Source organism: Eptatretus burgeri, chromosome 5, assembly GCF_056783735.1.
Source record: "Eptatretus burgeri isolate ZD-2024b chromosome 5, Ebu_testis_v1, whole genome shotgun sequence".
Lineage (NCBI taxonomy): Eukaryota > Metazoa > Chordata > Myxini > Myxiniformes > Myxinidae > Eptatretus > Eptatretus burgeri.
The window spans coordinates 5,392,048-5,412,784 of NC_140965.1; the positions used below are offsets into that span (position 1 = coordinate 5,392,048).

The 20,737-nt window shown below is 44.6% G+C and overlaps 3 protein-coding genes and 1 long non-coding RNA gene across 14 annotated transcripts in view; 2 read left to right on the forward strand and 2 right to left on the reverse strand.

Annotated features, from left to right (window-relative positions):
* Positions 1-996, reverse strand: part of POPDC3 (popeye domain cAMP effector 3) — a 42,150-nt gene extending 41,154 nt beyond the window's left edge. For 2 of the 9 annotated variants that reach the window (XM_085880531.1, XM_085880527.1), the window contains exons 1-2: positions 843-986; positions 287-346 (exon numbers count right to left, since the gene is read on the reverse strand). The gene's annotated coding sequence lies outside the window, so the exon portion shown is untranslated. Of the gene's footprint in view, positions 1-286; positions 347-842 lie in introns of all 9 variants that reach the window. The other 7 variants (XM_085880526.1, XM_085880524.1, XM_085880532.1 and 4 more) reach the window with 6 other exon arrangements.
* LOC147025761 (uncharacterized) lies at positions 30-6,686 on the forward strand. 2 transcript variants are annotated; one of them, XR_015057998.1, is made up of 3 exons: positions 30-86; positions 217-338; positions 5,935-6,686. It is a non-coding gene; the product is annotated as an uncharacterized LOC147025761 (long non-coding RNA). The 2 variants fall into 2 exon arrangements; XR_015057999.1 differs by having other exon boundaries at positions 73-137.
* Positions 2,276-18,677, reverse strand: C5H2orf68 (chromosome 5 C2orf68 homolog). Its single transcript, XM_085880538.1, has 4 exons — positions 18,460-18,677; positions 16,291-16,403; positions 6,995-7,116; positions 2,276-4,053 (listed from the first exon to the last, which is right to left on the reverse strand). Exons 1-4 carry the CDS (start codon positions 18,519-18,521, stop codon positions 3,784-3,786), a joined length of 567 nt encoding a protein of 188 aa, XP_085736664.1. The 5' UTR covers positions 18,522-18,677; the 3' UTR covers positions 2,276-3,783.
* Positions 18,678-19,234: 557 nt separating this feature from the next.
* Positions 19,235-20,737, forward strand: part of USP39 (ubiquitin specific peptidase 39) — a 63,837-nt gene continuing 62,334 nt past the window's right edge. The window contains exons 1-3 of one of the 2 annotated variants that reach the window (XM_085880507.1): positions 19,235-19,287; positions 19,402-19,457; positions 19,685-19,748. In XM_085880507.1, the coding sequence (XP_085736633.1) occupies positions 19,403-19,457; positions 19,685-19,748 (119 nt within the window). In that variant the 5' untranslated portion in view covers positions 19,235-19,287; position 19,402. Of the gene's footprint in view, positions 19,288-19,395; positions 19,458-19,684; positions 19,749-19,891; positions 19,963-20,737 lie in introns of those variants that run through there. The other variant, XM_085880508.1, reaches the window with a different exon arrangement.

Below are 20,737 nucleotides of genomic sequence, written 5' to 3' on the forward strand. Positions count from 1 at the left end.
AAACTTGGCACACAGATAATGAACGATTGCTTACACATGCACGTCGTAATTTCTTTTTTCGAGATCATATCCAGGATGGCCGATTGGTGGGCATTTGGTTACTTAAATGTTTCCCAACCATGTCTCAGACAGGCATGGTCTGATTCTGTTCAAACTTAGCACAAGTGGTCCACATTCCATGGGAGAGTACCAATACTTTTGAACTCTTGTGCTCAGGAACGAAACGGTTTGAAGACGTCCGAGTTGCTACATGGCTTTCCTTCGAGGGGCGGACGTAGATCCTGACCTTTCTTGGATCGACATATCACACAAGCACTCCAGTCGATGTCCTCTTGAAGGTTCGTATCTGATGAGGAGACAAGAAAAAGAGAATGAGTAAACTGCTGAGTGATAGTTAGGCATAGGGATGAGTAGAAAGTGAGGGGTCATCCACGGTATTGGGGTCCAAATTGTTAAGAGGGCAAGGCAAAACAAATCATCTTTTTTTTTTCCCCTCTTTCACTGTTCTGGTCATATATTCTCCGATACCTCTCAATGACATCCTGCAAGGAGAAGATAGTTTGGGTACTAGTTAGCATTTAGCTTAATTGGACCCAAACCATCTTTGACGGACGATACATCTGTTAAACATATTGTCCAAGGAAGAAAAATGACCTTGACCGATTTGATATTTATCTCATCTCAACGAAAAGTTGCACATAATTTGCATTCTATACTAATATTTCCGAGTAAAAATGAATTTGACAACACAGAACTATTCCTCAACATTTCATGAAAACCAGTTGCTGATGATCATCTCAGACAATATCTCAGTTGACATAACTGTAAATAGTAATACTCACATTGTTATTTCTTCTTGACTGAGCTTTCGCGGTAATTCAGTCCTCTGATGTTGAACTACGGAACTAAATGCAAGTTTGCCACCAGACAGAGACACCTTGTGGCTGCTCTGACAAACAACAGTGAAGTTTGAAAAAAATCAAGACGGACGATGCAGGTCAGGTATGGGAGCATGCACCGGAGCAGCGCGTCGCTGCGTCCACTTTCTGTTGATACTTCAGGGGTCTCCGTCTGGCCATCCCCCAGGCAGATGCCTAGCCCATCCCCATCTCCTTGAGATGTTGATCAACCTGCTGCAACCCTACGAGGCACATGGTTGGCCCATTGGCCTCCTCCACTCACGAGGCTCCATCGCTGAGAGAATCTGCGTCAGAAAAACGAGCCACACATCCATACAGCTGCAGCTGATGCTCATGGGCTATGCAGGTAACAAATCTCATTTGAGTCTGTCTCAGCAACCGCTTGTTGGACACAAAGTCCGACCAATGATAGCCAAGTATTCTCCGAAGAGACCTGGTTCCAAAGGAATTAAGTCTCTATCTCAGATCCCTGGTCAGAGTCCAAGTCTCACATCCATAGAACAAGACGAAGCACCAAGGACCGAAAGACTCGGACTTTGATCTTCCTGCACAGGCACCGAGGAGGCCACACCCTATGATCCAGTGAATCCATGACTCCCAGGCCCGACCCAGACGTCTATTGACCTCTGGCTCACAGCCAGCAGAGACATGAATATCACTGCCAAGGTAAGTGAATCTCTCCATGACCTCAACATCCTCATCACAAACAGGTACAGACAGGATATCAGCATTCAACATGTCATTGAAAGCCTGGATTTTAGCTCTGACCCAGAAAACCCATAATCCCAGCAACTCCAACTCCTCATTCAACACCCTGAGGGCCCCCAAAAGGATGTCTAGTCTCCATAAATATGACTGCATCATCTGTGAAATCAAAGTCAGAGAGCTTGACATTCCCAAACGTTGCACCGCAGCTTGAATAAGTCAAAGATTATATACATTGGAAAAAGTGAACGTTTTTCATGATCGAGTGCATTTTGTGAACATTGAATATCATTTTCAATGCATATTTATATGTAATCAGTGATTGACATATTTCTGAAATGTCTTGGGGGATGGGGGGCATGGCAGGCAAAGGGGCCCGAGGGAGGGGGGGAGTTATTTTTGTGTGTTTTGAGCCAATTTGTTCCAAGTATCCTCAAGAATAGATTTCCAAAGAAAAATCGCTTTTAGCAAAACCTGTAAATGTCATGCATATTTATTAGGATGAGGGTCCCCTACTACAGGCAATGTATCAATCAATTACACACCTCCTGATGAACCAAATCAGAGTTGAAACAACATCAAAAGGTTCACAGACAATAAAGCTAGCTTGACGATTGTATCATTCAAGAACAAAACGTTTTCAGGCAATATGGTAAGAAAATATTTTATTACACCGGTATATGTAACAAAACAAAAAGAAACTATTTTATTGCCACACAATGATCACCGACAACACAAGTATAAATAAAAATGGTCTCCTTAACGATTACTTGGGTAACATCAAGTACCAGCAAAAGCATGAGGCTTTCAGGCTTTCCGGCTGATGTCTCGGGCATGGTGTCGTTCAGTGATCGATAATTCAGCCAATCATTCCCATCTGCCACTGAACAATTCCATACGGTCATCACGAACGTTTTCACCAACAACTCAGTTTCTTTGGATAATCCACCTCAATTGCTTTGCAAACCCAGCGAGATGAGTTGCAGCTTTTATTTGCAGTGGCATCTGTTGTCGCACTCACAACGAAATGTAATTTAACGGCCAATTTACCTAACATGCATTTCAATTTGAACACAGAACCAAAGTGCCAAAAGTTGTTTACATGAGGACCAATGCTGGCACCCAAGATGGTCTCCATGACCATTAATTGTACTTTTCGACACAACATAATCTACAAAAATAGTTATCAATTTTGTCATCGACACAAACAAGAGACATTCTAAAGTTAATCATGCATGTTGAACCTACAAGGGGGAGGCTGGCAGGGTGGCCGAGAGGGACGTACTCTGGCCTCTGAGCCATGTAGCCCACTTTTGAATCTCGACCCAGGTACAAGTTGTCATCCCGGGTGAGGCATCAATGTGTGTGCTGTTCCTCTGATGGGCGTTGAGCCGAGCATCCTATCTGCCAGCGTTGGTTGGTGGACGTTAAAGATCCCATGGTGTCCTTTGCGAAGAGTAGGCGAGTTATCACCAGCTTCCTGACAAAATCTCAAATTCCTGCTCGAACCTACATGGGGAATTGCATCAATGCTTCAGCCAATGATGCTACTTGCAGCCATGTGCTGCATATGAAACAACAAGAAGAACATACAAGGAGAGATCATTTTTGGAGTAAACCAACAAACATTAATACGGAATAAAAACCTGCAACAGACTCAAAAATTCCTTCTCGATCGATCGTCGATGGCAACTGGTTGGTCACGGAGTGACCGTTTAATTGAAGAGAATGTACGGTAATATGGATCCTCGAAAGCCAATTGGAATCGGCATCATTGCACCAAATGCATTGATCAGGTGCACAATGAGGTCAATGGGGGCATGGTGCATGCTGCAAGTACAGAAGGGGGTTTCAGTTAAAATGAACGAGAACTTCTCATTGTGACAGCCTTGTTTCAGCAAATTATTGCTCAATGCAATTACAAACTGCCTCTGCTCCCCCCACCTCAATCATTTGTCCTTTTTTTTTAACAAATACAAATCTTCATCCAAAGTCACCTAACTCCTGTACACAACTTCCTGCCGTCCAAACGTCCTTGGTTTTTGGAGCATCTGGAGCAATATTTCGCTCCTCAATTTGATCGACAACCAGAACCCACACCATGTTTTCACAAGCAATGTCAGAGTTGATATTCTTCATACTCGCTCCCTCTATATATCTATCTCTCCTTCCCCGCATTTTTGAGCTTGCACTCTCTCCCCCTCTCGCTGCCTCGATCAGATCTTCCTCCACGTCGTCCTGACCCTCTTTGACGTCTATCAGACTCTTCAACAGTCGTAGATTCCCTTTGTTCTGCCGCTTTATCTCTGCCCCACCTCCTATCCAGCTCTCTCCGGAGCCAGAGTAATAAAAAGAAAGACAGTTCTTTCGTCAGTCCTTCACCAGCTGCTTTCCCCACTTTGCTCACCATGTCTTCCTCACTTTCTTCCTGGGAGAAAAATACAAAACACAAAAGTTTAAACTTACATTATTTCCCACAGTATCAGCTAAGTGCACCTCCTCTGTTGAATATTTAACGTGAATCTCAGGAGGTGTAAAACTTCAATCTTTTCTGAAGGTACTTTATGGGTTAATTTGAAGAAAAATAAAAAATAAAAACTACAGGGATGTACGACTCAAAATGCTAACATTTTAAACTTAAAATGCTAATGTTCCAATCATACTGAAAGAGCACAATTATATTCATTGTAGAGTACAGTATAATAAATTACTGATATTACTACTATTTCTTTAATGGCCCCAATTATTCCCACCTTCTCGTAGGTTCGGCTGGGGAGTGCTTTTAGCCTGTCTTTCACAGACCGGCTCGTCAGGCCTGACGTTCGACTGAAAATGATTTGGGCTGGAATTCATACAAGTTGTTCAGGGTTATTCAGGCTTTGGGGCGGACCCCCCCCCCCGTCCCACTCCAGCAAGGGAATGAGGCATGGAATATTGTGGCTGTCTGTCTTCCTCTCTCCACAGTGGCAGCTATCTCAGGCCTACCCCCAAAAAACAGCCTGGGCCTCAAGTGTCCGGAGTCGACCCAAAATGCGGAGCACGAACACGTTGGGGTCAACCATGTGCCGAGCACCACTGCCCAAGGACCTTCCCCTGGACTTTCAAAACCCACCCTGCGACGGTTCCTAGCACTTGTCAGTGATTCATGGGATCTACACCCATCATCAGGATGTACCGTGTGCTCCGGCAAGTCGTCATTCACTTTCTAAGATCGTAAGGTGTGTCAGGAAAATGAGGTACCGAACCATTGTCGGGCGCATAATACTTTCCGAGTGTGAAAGGCCATTGGCAGAGTCGAACCCGGCCATGGCTTACCACCCTCCACGAGATACGGGCGTGACAAGCAGGCCAAATTGGCATCCCACCGGGAGCCATTGAGCAGCGAATCCCACGCCACTGTAGTATACGAGTGTACTACTCCCATTTACTATACTTCTCATTTTCGCCTGGGTGGGAATGTCTGTATCAGCTTTGTACATCTGGATTTGGGGATTTTCCCCCATTCTTCCTTGCACATTTGCTCAAGCTCTGCCAAGTTGGATGGGGAGTGTCGGTGAACAGCAATCTTCAAGTCTTTCCACAGATTATCAATGGGATTCAAGTTTGGGCTTTGGCTGGGCCACTCAAGGACTTTCACATTCTTGTTCTGAAGCCATTCCAGTGTTGCTTTGGCTGTATGCTTGGGGTCATTGAACTGTTGGAACAAAAGTCTTCACCACAGTTCAAGGTCTTTGGCACTCTGAAGCAGGTTGTCCTCAAGGATTTGCCTGCATTTGGCTCCATTCATTGTTCCCTCTATCCTTACAAGTCTCTCAGTCCTTGCCACTAAAAAGCATCCCCAAAGCATGATGCTGCTACCACCATGCTTCATGGTAGGGATGAACTGTGCTCGGTTTCTGGCAGACGTAGCGCTTTGCATTCAAGCCACAGAGTTCAATTTTTGTCTCATCAGACCACAGGATATTTTGCTTCATGCTCAGTCTTTCACATGCCTTTTTGCAAACCCCAGGTGTGCTGTCATGTGCTTTTTTCTCAGGAGTGGCTTCCATCTGGCCACTCTCCCATAAAGCCTCAATTTGTGAAGTGCTGCAGAGATTGTTGTCTTTCCGGCAGGTTCTCACATCCCAGTCAAGGAACTCTGTAGTTCTGTCAGAGTGGTTATTGGGTTATTGGTCACTTTCCTGACCAAGGTCCTTCTTGCTAGGAAGAGTCTGGGTAGGTCCATGTTCTATCCATTTCCTAATGATGGAGCTCACTGTGATCTTGGGAACTTTCAACACACTATAAATTGTTTTGTACCCTTCCCCAGGTCTATGCCTCCTCACAATTCTCCCTCGGAGTTCGATGGACAGTTCCTTGGACATCATGGTAGTTTCTGCTCCGACATTCACTGTCAACTGTGGGACCATATATCAAAAGGTGTGTTTCTTTCTAAATCATGTCCCAAGGTGGACTCCAATCAAGTTGTGGAGACATCTCAAAGATGATTCAAGGAATTTGGATTCACCTGAGCTCAATTTGGAGTGTCATAGCAAAGGGGTTGAAACTTATCGACATAAGATATTACAGCTTTTCATTTTTCATTGATTTGTAAAAATTTCTAGAAAAACATTCTCAGTTTATCATTATGGGGTATTTTGTGTGGATTGGTGACAAAAATGTTTTCAGTTTAATCCATTTTTAATTCAGGCTGTAACACAACAAAATTTGAGGGGTGTGAATACTCTCTGAAGGCAGTGTAAGGCAGCAATTTGTCATTTGTTCATGATGCCAGCGATAACTGCCTACTCTTTGGCAAAGAAAGACACGGGCTGGATCTTTAACGTCCACCAGGAAAAATGCAAGCAGATGGGACACCCAGCTTAACATCACTTCCAACGGACGACACCTTTTGGTGCTACATCCTACCGGCGAAGCAAATTCTGACAGTTTATAGTGAAATCGATAATTGAATCATGACTAGACAGTTCAAAGGCAACTGCACTTCTTCACCATCTGGTCAGATGCAAAGGATACTTGTATCCGGGAGACGGAAAGAAAAAAAAAAAAAAAAAAAAAAAAGATACTGCTCTTGCACCTTCGTGCCATGTGGTGATCATAACTAGGAAGTTTGGTGAATTTCTGCACAGCCATTTAGGAGATAGCGTGATGGATGGACAGACAGACAGACAAACTCGATTACAATATCTCCCATTTAAAAACGTGGGGCTAAATATTACTTGCTTTACAATTTACTTCACGTGGCTGATGATATGGGGCCTTGTAGCATATATTTGTAAAGTATAAAATGCTCTTGAAATCAATTTTGTTTACTTTATATAAATTATATACATCTCAGGAATTCCCTCTGGTGTAAGTGGGAAACACACCTCACATATTGTGACCGAAGTAACATGGCCATTGTCATCTTCAAACTCGAGTTGGAGAGTCCGTCCATGTTCCAATTTTGTTGTTTGCTTGACAATGTCGTGCAAGCAGGCCGCTGGCTTCACTGTAAGGTATAAAGAGCACGGATGAAAGAGAATGGTGTTGGGGTAACAATTGGAATGATGAAACAACATTTCAAACAAAGGTTTTACCTCTTCTAACGTACGAGTTAGATATGGACTGGTACCCATTGAACGTTGGCGTTTTGTTACTTGGAGTGCAAGACCTCGAGAAATCGCAATGACATTCAGGATAACGTCTGAACTTTGAGTGGTGTTTTATGAGGGTTGTCATACTTATAATGTTCGGATATAAAACAAGAAAAGCCTTTTCTATGGTATCCAACTGAAGACCGCATCAAACTGAAGGTATAGCAACACAAACACTCTCTTTTATGATAGCAAGAAGACTGTAGCCACGTACGAGTCAAGAGGTCCAGCTTGTACAAGGATGGATGACTGTTGGAAGCCTCGGTGTTGCTGTGTTGACAGGTACAAGTCTCAAACCCTAGTAAAGGAAAAGGACTTTTCCCCGTAATGATCAGAACTACAGCAAAGTCGATGGCGTTCCATTGGAAATCACCACGCTTCCCACCAAAAGTAAGGCGAAAGATGGCAAAGAGTTTCACCGAGATTGACCCAATATAAAATTGAGTTAATTCTATTTTTTTTTTGGCATTTTGACCCGTCACCTGAAGTTACATCTGTTAGGTTTCAACAGAAGATAAACCGGGGCATGAGCTGGGGGTCCAATCCAAAGACTCATTACATATTTCACACATCCCCTAATGTTGATCGCATATACAAAGTTACATTAAAAAAAAAAAGCTTTAAAATGTGCCCACAATTGCACTTTTTGGTATTTGACCTTTTGACCCCAGGGGTGAGAGAACCTGGAGCCCCCCCCCCCACACCAAAAAAATAAAAAGGTACTGCTCTCACAACTTCTTGCCATGTGGTAATCACAACTACCGAGTTTGGTGAATTTCTGCACAACCGTTGAGGAGACAGCGTGACGGACAGACAGACGGATGGACAGAGACGATTACAGTTTTTTTAAAACGTGGGGATAATAAAATACAGAGCACATGTGTGGCTGCGAAGTGAGTTCACTTCCTGCGAAGAATGATGCGAATCGGGTTATACACAATTTATGAGGATTAAAGAAGTTATAATGTTTTTGGGAAATAAATTTTGTGTGACTTGATATATCCCACGTACGTGCCGACATATCCTGATATATCCCAAACCCACCTCCTTCAAAAATTCCCTGTTTTCCTTCCTGAAAAACATAACTTATCTTCTTTTTCTTTCCCTACTTGCACCATTATGCGCACAGGGCTGCTGAGGCATGTTCATTGGTTAAGGCGATGGAAGTTACAATCTGGAGGAGGGTCACCACTCCACGACACAGGATACTCTGAAAGGGCAGGAATTTGTAATGTGTACATGGTGCTGGAGATAGCTCGCATTCTCATCGTGAAGGACACCGTGGGATATTTAAGGTCCACTAACTAACGCCAGCAAACAGAACACCGAGGTAAACATCCATCCAAGGGATGGAGCACACATTGATTAATTACCCTGTATGCAAAACACCAGGATGGCAGTTTATAGCTGTGTCGAGATTCAAACCCAGGCGAAACAGCTCAGAGGCAAGTCGAATAGCTAGTTAAAATTAATAATAACTAGTGCGTGGCTGTACGTGCGTGGCCGTACGTGGAAAAAAACAAAAAAAACATTTCAAACCACGTGCCAGATACAACAACCACACAGGCCTTCCTTCGCTCTCGCGTGCCGGTATGTGCATGGCTGTACATGCAAAAAAAAAAAAAAAAAAAAAAAAAAACTTTCAAACCGCGTGCCAGAAACAACAACCACACAGGCCATTCCTTCGCTCTCGTTAACGACTGGGTTGGGGCATTGTGTTTATCTATTAATGCGCATAAGAAATCGAGAAATTATTAGAATACGTTGTCATCACTATCCGGAAGTCCGTACGTTGTAACCCATAATGGGAACGCGGCTGAGGATCTCTTCCCCAACGGCCACGCCCACACAGCACCGTGTCCTATCATTGGTTTGGTAAATAAATGGCCATAACTTGGGAACCACTTGTCTGATTAATATCAAACCTTGAAAAGGCACATACTCAGGTCCCCAGCAATATACATGGCAAGTTTCAATTAGATCGGATGAGTGGTTGTCAAGAAACAGCACGCACGCACGCACACGCACACGCACACGCACACACTGCTTGCTGGAATTATAGATAGATAAGCAAATAGCTAAAAATAGCTTGCTTCTGCTCTCCCAACAATGGATGGAGATCCTCAATGCCAGACATGAAATCAGTGCCATCTCCCCAGATACATTATGTGCCTTTGATACGGTCTGGCACCCTGCGCTGCTCACAAAACTCTTCCTCTGGTATCCATGGACATCTCCACTCATGGCTCGCAGATTTCCTCTCCTGTCGCAGCCAACATGTGGCCCTTAATGGAGTTCTCTCTTCCTGTCCAGGCTGGAGTTCCTCAATGTAGTATTCTGGGCCCTGTTCTTTTTCTCATTTTCATCAATGATCTCTCCGACTCTCTATAAATCCTGTTTATCGCTTTGACTCCACCCTCTGCCATACCATCTGTCATCCCTCAGACTGGCATGCAGCAGCTTTTTCGCTCTCTGCAGATGTGGATAAAAATCACAAACTGGTCCAACATGTGGAACATGTCTTTCAACCCTGATAAATCTCACACTCTTTACAATGTCTCTCCACCTCATGAAAGGACCATGGACCATTAGGAAACCCCCCCCCCCTCCCCCATCTACTTTCTCAACAATCCTCTTGAAGAAGTCCTTTCATTCAAGCTTCTGGGTCTCACTATCTGCCAGGATCTTTCCTAGAAAAGCCACATTTTCAAGCTGGCCTCCAAAGCCAGTCGCCGACTGGGTATCCCACGTCGTGCAAAATCCTTCCTTGGCACACCTGAGCTCCTGACCACATACAAAGATTTCGTCCACAGCCAGATGGAGTACTGCTCTCCCCTTTGGGCTGGTGCTCCCGCCTCTCAACTTACTCGGCTGCACGCTGTGGAAATCAAGACCTTTAGGATCATTGGTATCTCTCGCGATGAGGCTGACTCTTTGGTTCTCTCAATCCCTCGCTGCAGGCAAGTCAATGCTCTTTCTGTCTTCTACCGTCTCCTCTCTGGCCTTGCCCCCCCCCTTATGAGATATGTTGCCCCCAATATTTCCACAGGGTGTTTAAAGTCTGCCAGCAACTCCCTTCTGGTAAAACTACCAAAATCACGAATCACTACTCGCCTTCACTCTTTAATTCCTCTTTTTCCCCCCACCTTTGGATAAACTCCCACGCTCTCTTCAAAACAGTTGTTCACCGCCATTTCTTATCTTCCCCCATCCAAAATCTTGATCTTTACTAGCCCCGCTAATCCACCTCCTTCAAAAATTCCCTGTTTTCATTGCTGAAAGTCCCTGTAGTGTCCATCTTGTTTACCCTGTGTAACTCACCTCAACCCTCTCCCTTCCACAGATCTCCTCATGTCTCTGTTTCACACTGTTTTGTTTCTTCCCTCTCCCACCGCTCGTCTCCTGCTCCCCTAGTTGTGTGTTAGCCACCATACAAGCCTTGACAGTGTGTCCAATGTATACAAAAAACAAAACAACAAAAAACAATTGAACAAAATATCACAACGTGGGCAAGATCAAAACATGCCGCGGGCCCGGATCAAAAACATGCCGCGGGCCCGGATCAAAAACATGCCGCGGGCCCGGATCAAAAACATGCCGCGGGCCCGGATCAAAAACATGCCGCGGGCCCGGATCAAAAACATGCCGCGGGCCCGGATCAAAAACATGTCGCGGGCCCAGATCAAAAACATGCCGCGGGCCCGGATCAAAAACATGCCGCGGGCCCGGATCAAAAACATGCCGCGGGCCCGGATCAAAAACATGCCGCGGGCCCGGATCAAAAACATGCCGCGGGCCCGGATCAAAAACATGCCGCGGGCCCGGATCAAAAACATGCCGCGGGCCCGGATCAAAAACATGCCGCGGGCCCGGATCAAAATCATGCCGCGGGCCCGGATCAAAAACATGCCGCGGGCCCGGATCAAAAACATGCCGCGGGCCCGGATCAAAATCATTCCGCGGGCCCGGATCAAAAACATGCCGCGGGCCCGAATTGTCCCAATGCCTAATCTTGAGGTATGTACACTTGCATCTGAGCTGTCTCACGGGGGTTTAAATATATCAACCCAGCTATAAACTTTCACCTTGGTGTTTCACATGTAGTGGGATGTAGCAATACGTGCACCAGCCATCTGATGGACATTCAGTCCGAGGACCAATCTGTCAGCTCTGCTTGACATTAAGTATGTCACAGTGTCTTTCCTGAATCGGTGAGCTATCACCAGCACACCACACGAATGACAAATTTGTGCCCTAACTGGCTCCTGCAAAGGCAATGGCAAACCACCCAGCATAACCCTTGCTAAGATACCACTTCGGCAGCACCGATGCTCTGTAAAGAGTATAATTTCCACGCAATGGTGATAGTGATTATGATAATGATTATTATGGCGAAATTTAAAGCCATAATGAATTGAGGTACATAATTATTATCCTCACGCTTAAAAACAAGCAAACAGGGGATATTGTAATTGCCTCAGTCTGTCTTTTTCTGTCTGTCCGTTATGCTATCTCCTCCTAACCTAAAGGGTCGTGCAGAAATTAACCAAACTTGGCAAGAAGGTGCAAGAATCGTATCATTTTTGGCCCTGCCCCCTGGGGCGGAGTCAAAAACCAAAAAATGCAATTTAAAGCACATCCATTAATGAAACTTTGTATATGTCATCAACATTGGGGGACGCAAGAAATATGTAACGAGTTTTTGGATTGACCCTTGGTTCATGCTTCAGGGAGTTTGGGACTGATGGTCACAGTGGTCAAAATGAAAAACAAAAATTTTTTTCACTCAAAATTTGATATTGGGTCATTCCTGGTGGAACTTTTTCTTTTCCATCTTTCAACTTTGCTTTGGGAAGCACGGGGATTTGCGATGGTGCACCATCGACTCTACTCTAGTTACATATTGTTGTCAGTGCAAACCTTATAGTTTGAAATAAAACAAAATCCTTCCTCCCACAGGATGTCCCCTACTCCTTCATGTCTCTCTCCGGTTATCTCCTCAGATTTGATAGGCATGAACCACGACCCAGCAGCGGAGTTGCACTTTACATCAATAACTCGATTTCCCACTGCCATTGTACTGACCTTACACCTCCCAACCCCCAGGATTACCTCTGGCTACAACTTCCCCTCCTCTCCTGCGTCTTGTTCTTCTGTGTGTTGTACCGTCTTCCTAAGTGACAATTCCATCTATACCTACATCTCCATATCTCCCCATCACTCCATCTCTCCATCTCTCTCTCTGATAACAAGGAAAAACTTTTAACCACACATCTCAACTCTCTCTTCCTCATATGTGGTGATTTAAATTGTGACTATGCAACTTGGCTGGGTGATGGTACCTTTCTCACCAGCCATGGCACTTCAGGAAAGGACTTCTGTGACTCCATGGGACTGATTGCAAATCCTCCCTTCTGGGCTTGATGACTAAGTTTCCAACAAATTTCCTCTGCTCCAATTGGTTCATCTGATCATATGCTTGTGAAAGTCAATAGAGAGTGACTATTCTTCGAGAGCTGCCTCAACGCTGGTGAGTCTGGAATTTCATGCAACCAGATTGGCAGGGAATGCAAGCAGATTAGCAAAGACTGCATATGCAAGCATCTATCTCATTTTAGGACTGCCCCTGATGTTAACTCAGCCTGGTAACACTTGCACAGAAACCTTCCTTCTCTTTCTTTCTTTCTTTCTTTCATTCATCCCATGTCATCTTCAATTATCCTGGCCTTCTTTCATCCACGGTAAACAATCATGTGGTGAGGCAGTTGCCCTGAAACAACATGCCTTCTCTTCCTGGAAGGCGAATCCAACCGAAGGCAATCTCAGTGCATTCAAAATAGTCTGCAACAAGTGTGTGTTCATTCTGAGGAGAGCCAGAAGACATCTGTCCAACCTAAAGAATTAACTTTCAAACTTGTCTCCCTCCCCTAAAACCTGGTGGGGCCTTGTTAATATAAGTATGTCTTTGGAGACCAGGTCGCTCTACTTTGGAAATGCTGCTTCCACTCACCCAACAATAGTTGGAGGCCCTCTGTTGGACACGAGATCAGGGCCATATCTCATGCTTTTGATACAGTCTGGCATTCCACCTTGCTCTCCAAACCCTCTGCCTACTCATCCAAATCCAACTCCACACATGGCATACTGACTTCCTTTACTCTCATAGTGAACGTGTGGCACTCAACGGAATCCTTTCATCTCCTCTCAAGATCTCCTTCATCAAGGCTGGAGTGCCCCAAAACAGTGTTCTGGGCCCAGTCCTATTCCTAATCGGCATCAATGATCTCTCTGACTTTCTGGAAAATGCTCTTTATCTATTTGCTGATGACTCCACCCTCTGCCATGACATCTAATTCTTCAGACAGACAGGCAGCAGCATCTTCCCTCTCTTCACACCTTGAAAAAAAAAATATCACAGGCTGGTCAAACACTTGGAATATGTCTTTCAATCTTGGGGGGGGGGGAATATATATATATATATATATATATATATATATATATATATATATATATATATATATATATATATATATATATATATATATATATATATATAACTATATGTCTGTCTGTCTGTCTGTCTGTCTCGCGTCTGGCAAACCCTCCAATCTACTTTCTCAACAATCGGATCCTCTTGAGAAGTTGTCAGTCAGTCACACTCCTGGGTCTATCAGCCATGATCTTTCTCAGGCAAACCACATTTCAAAGAGGGCCTCCAAAGCCGTCCGCTGACTGGGTATCCTCTGTCGTACAAAGTCCTTCCTTCGCACACCTGAACTACTATCCACGTGCAAGGCTTTCATACGTTGCTTAATGAGTACTGCTCTCCCCTTTGGGCTGGCTCCCATGGAAAACAAGGCGTTTAAGATGATTGAACTCTTTTGCAATGAAGCTGAATCAATGAGCCTATCACTTCACAATCATAGATAGGGCGGTGGTCTCTGTCTTCTACCGCCTCCTTTCTGGTCTTACACCCTCTGCTCTTTCCATGCTTTGTCCTTCGAGGTTTATGCATGGCTCACATGGTCCACCATCAACCCCCTTCTGGTGAAACTACATAAATCCAGGATCACTGCTCACCTCCACTTATTTGTTCCTCTATTTTTTTTCTTATTTTCCCTCACCTGTGGAATCAACTTCCATTTCTTCTTCAATTGCATTCATCCCTCTGGACCTTCAAGACAGCTGTTCACCACCATCTCAGATTATCCCAAATTCAAAAGCATGATCTTTTCTAGCCTCAGTAACCACCCCCTCACCGCCCTCCCCCCCAATTTCCAGTTTTCCCTCCACCTTATCCACCCCATGCATCCTTTATTGTCCTCCCCCCCACCCCCCCATTCCTCCCCACACCCATCGTTTGCCTAAGTGTCCGACTATGTTGGCCTTCGACTCTACTGTTGGTGTTTCCCCCCTCTGGTCCAACCTAAAGAACCGCTTTTGCTTTTGCTGATCATATGCTTGTGAAAGTCAACACCTCTGTGGCTTTTGCGTCCCGTTTATATCTGTTACGTCCTGATCCACTCAGTGCACTTGCTCTCTGTCGAGCCTCAACTATGTATACAAAAATAACAAAAAAGTGAGTGAGAATACAAATTATTTTGTATTACTATTCCCCTTCGAAGAAAAGCCTGATCAGTTTGAGATAAATAACGGAGAGGTAAGTGAACATTTTGTTTTATCATTGGCCAAGGTTGATAGAAAAGCGAGCGTTAAGTGACTCAGAAAGCCAAGCTTTTCAGTCAGAAGTCAGATACATTATTTATTTGAACGTGTTGTTTAAATTACAAACAAATCACGAAAGCCGAAGCATGTATCCAGCCCGCTACGAGTTTAACAATAGCTGCTATGGCCCTCGGACTAGGAGAGTTCCTCACCTCTGATCTGCACTATGCCGCCAGTCCCGACTTTGCAATACTTTCATGAACATACAAAATGCAATTAATAATAATTACATCAAACAATTAAACATGCAATCCTGTTGACACGGATGGGACTAAGAGGAAGTCCTATATATATATATATTTGATTGATGACCGCCGGCAAAACACCAGAATTTACAGTCGGTTCAGGAATCGAACCCAGCCAGACTCGACGGCTCAAAAGTAAGTTAAAGTCCACTACCTGCGCATGACATGATGTGTAGACATTGTTTCAAAACGCTTTATTTCACTTTTGAAACAAATTTAACGAGCCAACCCAAAAACCATTTGCAACAGATAAAAAAAAAAATTCTCACCGATTAACTGACTCTATTACTGAGCTCAGAAAACGAGATTTTTCAAAAATAAAATAGATTCCATCGAACACCTTACCCTGGATGCCGTCTTGAGAAACAAGGTCCGAGAGCAGCAAACTTAATTGGTCGAGATGACGTAAAATGCCGTAATATTTAATCCAATTACTGCTAAACAGAAGGTTTTTGAAAGTGGCAATCAGGTGATTTGTGTTCTGTAGTGTTCAAGTATATAATTCAATTGAAATAAAAGAAAGATTTTAAAGGTTGTGTGTGGGGGGGGGGGGATCGGAAATTTACCGCCGTTGATGCAGAGTCTTATACACCTCCTCATTTTACACGCTACATTAGTTCTTCGTGCTAGTTGTTTGTGTCCTTTACGAAGTCCTTAAAAACAGTAAGTTTCCTGTTTGGAATGATTTTCAATTTCGTTTCACTCTGAAATGGGGAGATAGAGTAGAAACATTATCTCACTCCTCTCTGTGCGTGTCCGATTGAGACGAATTCCGAGCCAAAGTACTGCAAAGCTACACGTTCGTTCGTTCTCCGATTCACGTTCAAAATGCAACATTCAATTGAAATCAAGTTGTTCCTCGATAATAAACTGACATTTGTGGACAGATTGACTTTACGGGGGGGGGGGGGGGTAACTACTGCTAGAGGAAATTACCATGCACAGAATATGCAAATAGGGAATTACCAACACGTACTGTACAAAAGATGGAGATTTGACCTTTCGCTCCAAATCCAACGAGCATTTTAGCAAAGCAATGTCAATGAAATGTTTGTCCACCTTTGGGTGGTCTGTACACCTGCCGGTCAGGTCTTCTTTCACCCATCGGTCCTTGGGTCCGTCTTGCACGCTGGGACAATCGACGAGTTCGCTCGGACAAGTCCCACTCTCCGCTGCACACAGAGAAACAGATCTTAAAGGACAATATCAGCATGTGGTGTACTTCTCATCGGTGCCAATTTGTTAGTACTTTACATCATGAACTCTGTTCCATTGACTTGTTCAACCAATGGCAGAAGTGCAAGCATGGTTTTTTTTCTGTTTTAATCTGCTTTCCAACCAATCATTTTGCCTCACACTACTATCGGGCTCTGAGAGCTCCCCCTGCAGGGGGACGGGCGTCGAGGAAGGTTTGAACGAAAGGGTGACGACGCTTTCCTGCCTAGCAGCTCGCATTTCACATCATCGTGGAAATGACTCACGGACTCGAGTTTCACTGGAGTTCAACTGTAGTTGAGAGTTAAACTGCATTCACAGCCCCCATCTTCATCCGTACCACATGCCTCATCGAAGCGCCATCTTCAGTGGGTTTTTACTCCTTTTAACCGCGGGAATTCAATCATCGAACCCCCTTTTTGTGAGCAGCGTATTCCAGCCATTTATGACACCCGAGTCAGCGAGTGACGCCGAACTGTTCCCGCCGGTGACACGGCATTTCTTGCTTCTTATTGAACTTGTGACTGTGTTTACCCGCACTCCAAGCTTGACAGCTGACAGGACGCTACTCAGACTCAACGTGAACCTTTAGGGGTGAAGAGAATTAGACAAGTCCATTTCCCATCACCATTTCGACAGGACGGTGTGGACGAGTGGGTCACGTGCACGTCGGTGAGCAAAGGCTTCAACAAATGGTCAAAGTCTCGACCATACAGGAGCAGGAAGAATGGCAGACAAGACTGAAGCCGCTGTCACACCTTGACGTTTTAGCCAGCATATGGCAACGTATCAAAATGTATGTAAAACGCTAGCGTACGCTGAACTATTGATGTTTTTTTTTTTCCAGTTTTGAGCGTATTCATAACGAGTTGGACGTATGCATAACGTATAGTAACGTACACAGAACGTTTCGATAACATATAGATAACTTATACCAACGAATGCTTAGCGTGTTGTCGGCGTTCACAACCTATGTCCAACGATAGTCTAACTTATGCATAGCGCGGCAGCGTATCGCCGACGATCACGTGGCGTAGCCTATTAAAAGGCTGCGGCTCGACGATTCAAATCATAACCGCACTAGACATCGAAGTGTCAAGGCCCTGTCACACCTTGACGTTTTAACCAGCGTATGCCGACGTATGAAAAATTTGCCGAATACGCTGGCACACGTCGAATACGTTATGGGTAAGTTTTGTATACGTTAAGAGCACGCTGAAGCACGCTGGCATACGTCGTAGTATGCAGAGTACGTCGACAAATTTTAAGCATGCTGAAAATTTTTCGACGTATGCCAGCGTATGATGCACACGTTCCGCATACGCTGGACATAAGTTGTAGGCACGTTATGCGATCGTTGACACACGTCGACACATGTTACTAGTCGACACACTGCACTAGAAATTGAAGTGTCAACATCACCGTCATGCTGAAGAAAAAAAAACAAAAAAAACATGGAGTCTGGAACACTGACGCTAAACATTACCTCGACGTGTTTCGACTTGTGAGTAACTTACAAGTAACGTGTGTCGACGTGTGTCAACGATTGCGTAACGTGCCTACAACTTATGGCCAGCGTATGCGGAACGTGCGAGTCATACGCTGGCATACGTCGAAAAATTTTGAGCATGTTAAAATTTGTCGACGAGCTCGGCGTACTACGACGTATGCCAGCGTGCTTCAGCGTGCTCTTAACGTATACAAAACTTACCCATAACGTATTCGACGTGTGCCAGCGTTTTAGACAAATTTTTCATACGGCAGGCATACGCTGGATAAATCGTCAAGGTGTGACCGGGCCTTTACATTCGGACATTCCTGATGGGAAAAGCAGACTCCGTCCGTACGAGGTCCGTCGCACACGGACGAGCATGAACCACCGGATCCTATTGGCTCGCCGTGCTCGTCCGTGTACGACGTACCTCGTACGGGCGGAGTCTGCTTTTCCCATCAGCACATTGTAGTTATTCAATCGGACGATAAATGAATGTTTCTCACCGCTTCCTCGCTCACCGTTCGATCTGATTCTTCTGAATGTGTTTAACGAAACCATGACTTAGATCCAATCTCGCCATATTCTTCTGGTTTCTCGATCAAAACTGTGGTAAAGTGAGGTCCGCCGCCTCAAGACGTGGTTAACATTACCACACAAACGATACACTCGAACGACACCACTCGCCGCCACAATCGGCCGCTGCTTTCAAAGGGGGCGGAGCAACGAGCGATCGACATCATTATGACGTACCTCAAAGGGGGCGGAGCAACGAGCGATCATAACCAAGATGACGTAACACCGATTTCTGATTGGCTCGTCCGCGATTGATTAATCTTCTTCTTCTTCTTCTTCTTACTGTGACTCAAAGTAATAATATTTTTGCCATGCGATGTATTTTTTATTTTTTTTTATCACTACTTCATGATCCAGACGATCTTTCTCGGCCTCGATAACGATATAAAAACAATAATTCGATATTAATACCGACATTGACTTCTCCTTTAACAACGACGTGGTAACTGAACACACTCCCGTTCCTTGGCACCCATAACATGAGGGTAGAAAGCAACTCGGACGTTTATGATCTTTATCGAATCGCTTGTTGGAACTTTTCCTTCGTTATAAGTCTCTAATCCTTTCAACATTCCCTGGTACTGTATATTTTGCTCAAATTCCTCCTCTCGAAAGGAGAGAAGGGGGAGAGTTAAAAGAACAAGAAAAAAAATACGATACCGTAATATAGAGTCTAGTAGATCTGAGAACTGGAACCGGAAGCACAAAACAGGAGGGCAAACCGGAACCGGAAGCACAAAACAGGAGGGCAATTTATATCAATATCGGTGGACGTAAGTAATGCAAAGAATTCGCTCAGCGTTTTATATTTATCCTGTTTTTTTATTTTAAAGAAAAAGTGTTTTATTTAAAATAAAAAAAATTTGGTTTTGATGTTTGTCCTGAAGGATGGCGACTGGAGCCGTGAAGCGGGAGCGTGAGTCCGATGAAGATGGCGACGATGGTAATACGACCGGTCACTTGACTGGTTGCGTGTTAACCCGGTCGGCTCTTGCTAAAAATTAATTAATCCCAACCAATTAGAACATCATCCTCAGCACTGTACGTCAACCCGCCCCGTACAGTGCACCTTTATTTGTGCCGCGTGTACAGTGCGTGAACTGATGACCATTTTCACATTGTACAGTACTCTCTTATCTTCTCATTTGCTCTCTGTCTTCCACCCACAAGTCTCACCTTTCGGGCTCACAGACGGCAGGAGCAGACACTGCCCGTACCTGGACACCATTAACAGGTTTGTTTGTGTGTGACACCGACGCCGACCGAACAGAATCGTGTGTTTGGGCCGATGATTTGTGGGCACCCGAGCGATTTGAGTGATTATAAACATTTTTTTTTACAAGTTGAAAGCTTCATTTTGTTCCCGTGTTTACACAGGTCGAGGCTCATGGAACGGATGAATGACAGAGGGTTGACGTTGACGACGTTTGAGCGTAGAGAGTCGGCATGTAAGGGAGGATGGAGAAATATGGAATGGAGTAACGCACGGGCAGCCGAAGCAGGGACGAACAAGGGAACCAAACTAACTAAGTAACTAACGAGAATAAACTGGGAAAGGTACAGGTAGGCAGAAGAGGAGAATCGGTGATACACACACACACACACACACACACACACACACACACACACACACACACACACACACACACACACACACACACACACACACACACACACACACACACACACACACATACACACATACACACATACACACATACACACATACACACATACACACATACACACATACACACATACACACATACACACACACGGAATGAGTCTCGGTCTCCAGGGAATAATACAAGATGATGATGTTACACCTTATTAAAGGAACTAGTGCGTGGCCGTACGTGCATGGCTGTACGTGTAAAAAAAAAAAAAAAAAAAACTTTCAAACTGCATGCCAGAAACAACAACCACACAGGCCGTTCCTTCGCTCTCACGTGCCAGTACATGCGTGGCCGTACGTGCAAAAAAAAAAAAAACTTTCAAACAACCACACAGCCGTTCCTTCGCTCTTGTAACCAACGACTGGATTGGGGCATTGTGTTTATCTACAAATGTGCATAAGAAATCGAGACATTATTAGAATACAGTAAGTCATCACTATCCGGAAGTCCGTACGTTGTAACCCGTAATGGGGAACGTGGCTGAGGACCTTTTCCCCATCGGCCACGCCTACGCAGTAACGTTTCCTGTCATTGGTTTGGTAAATAA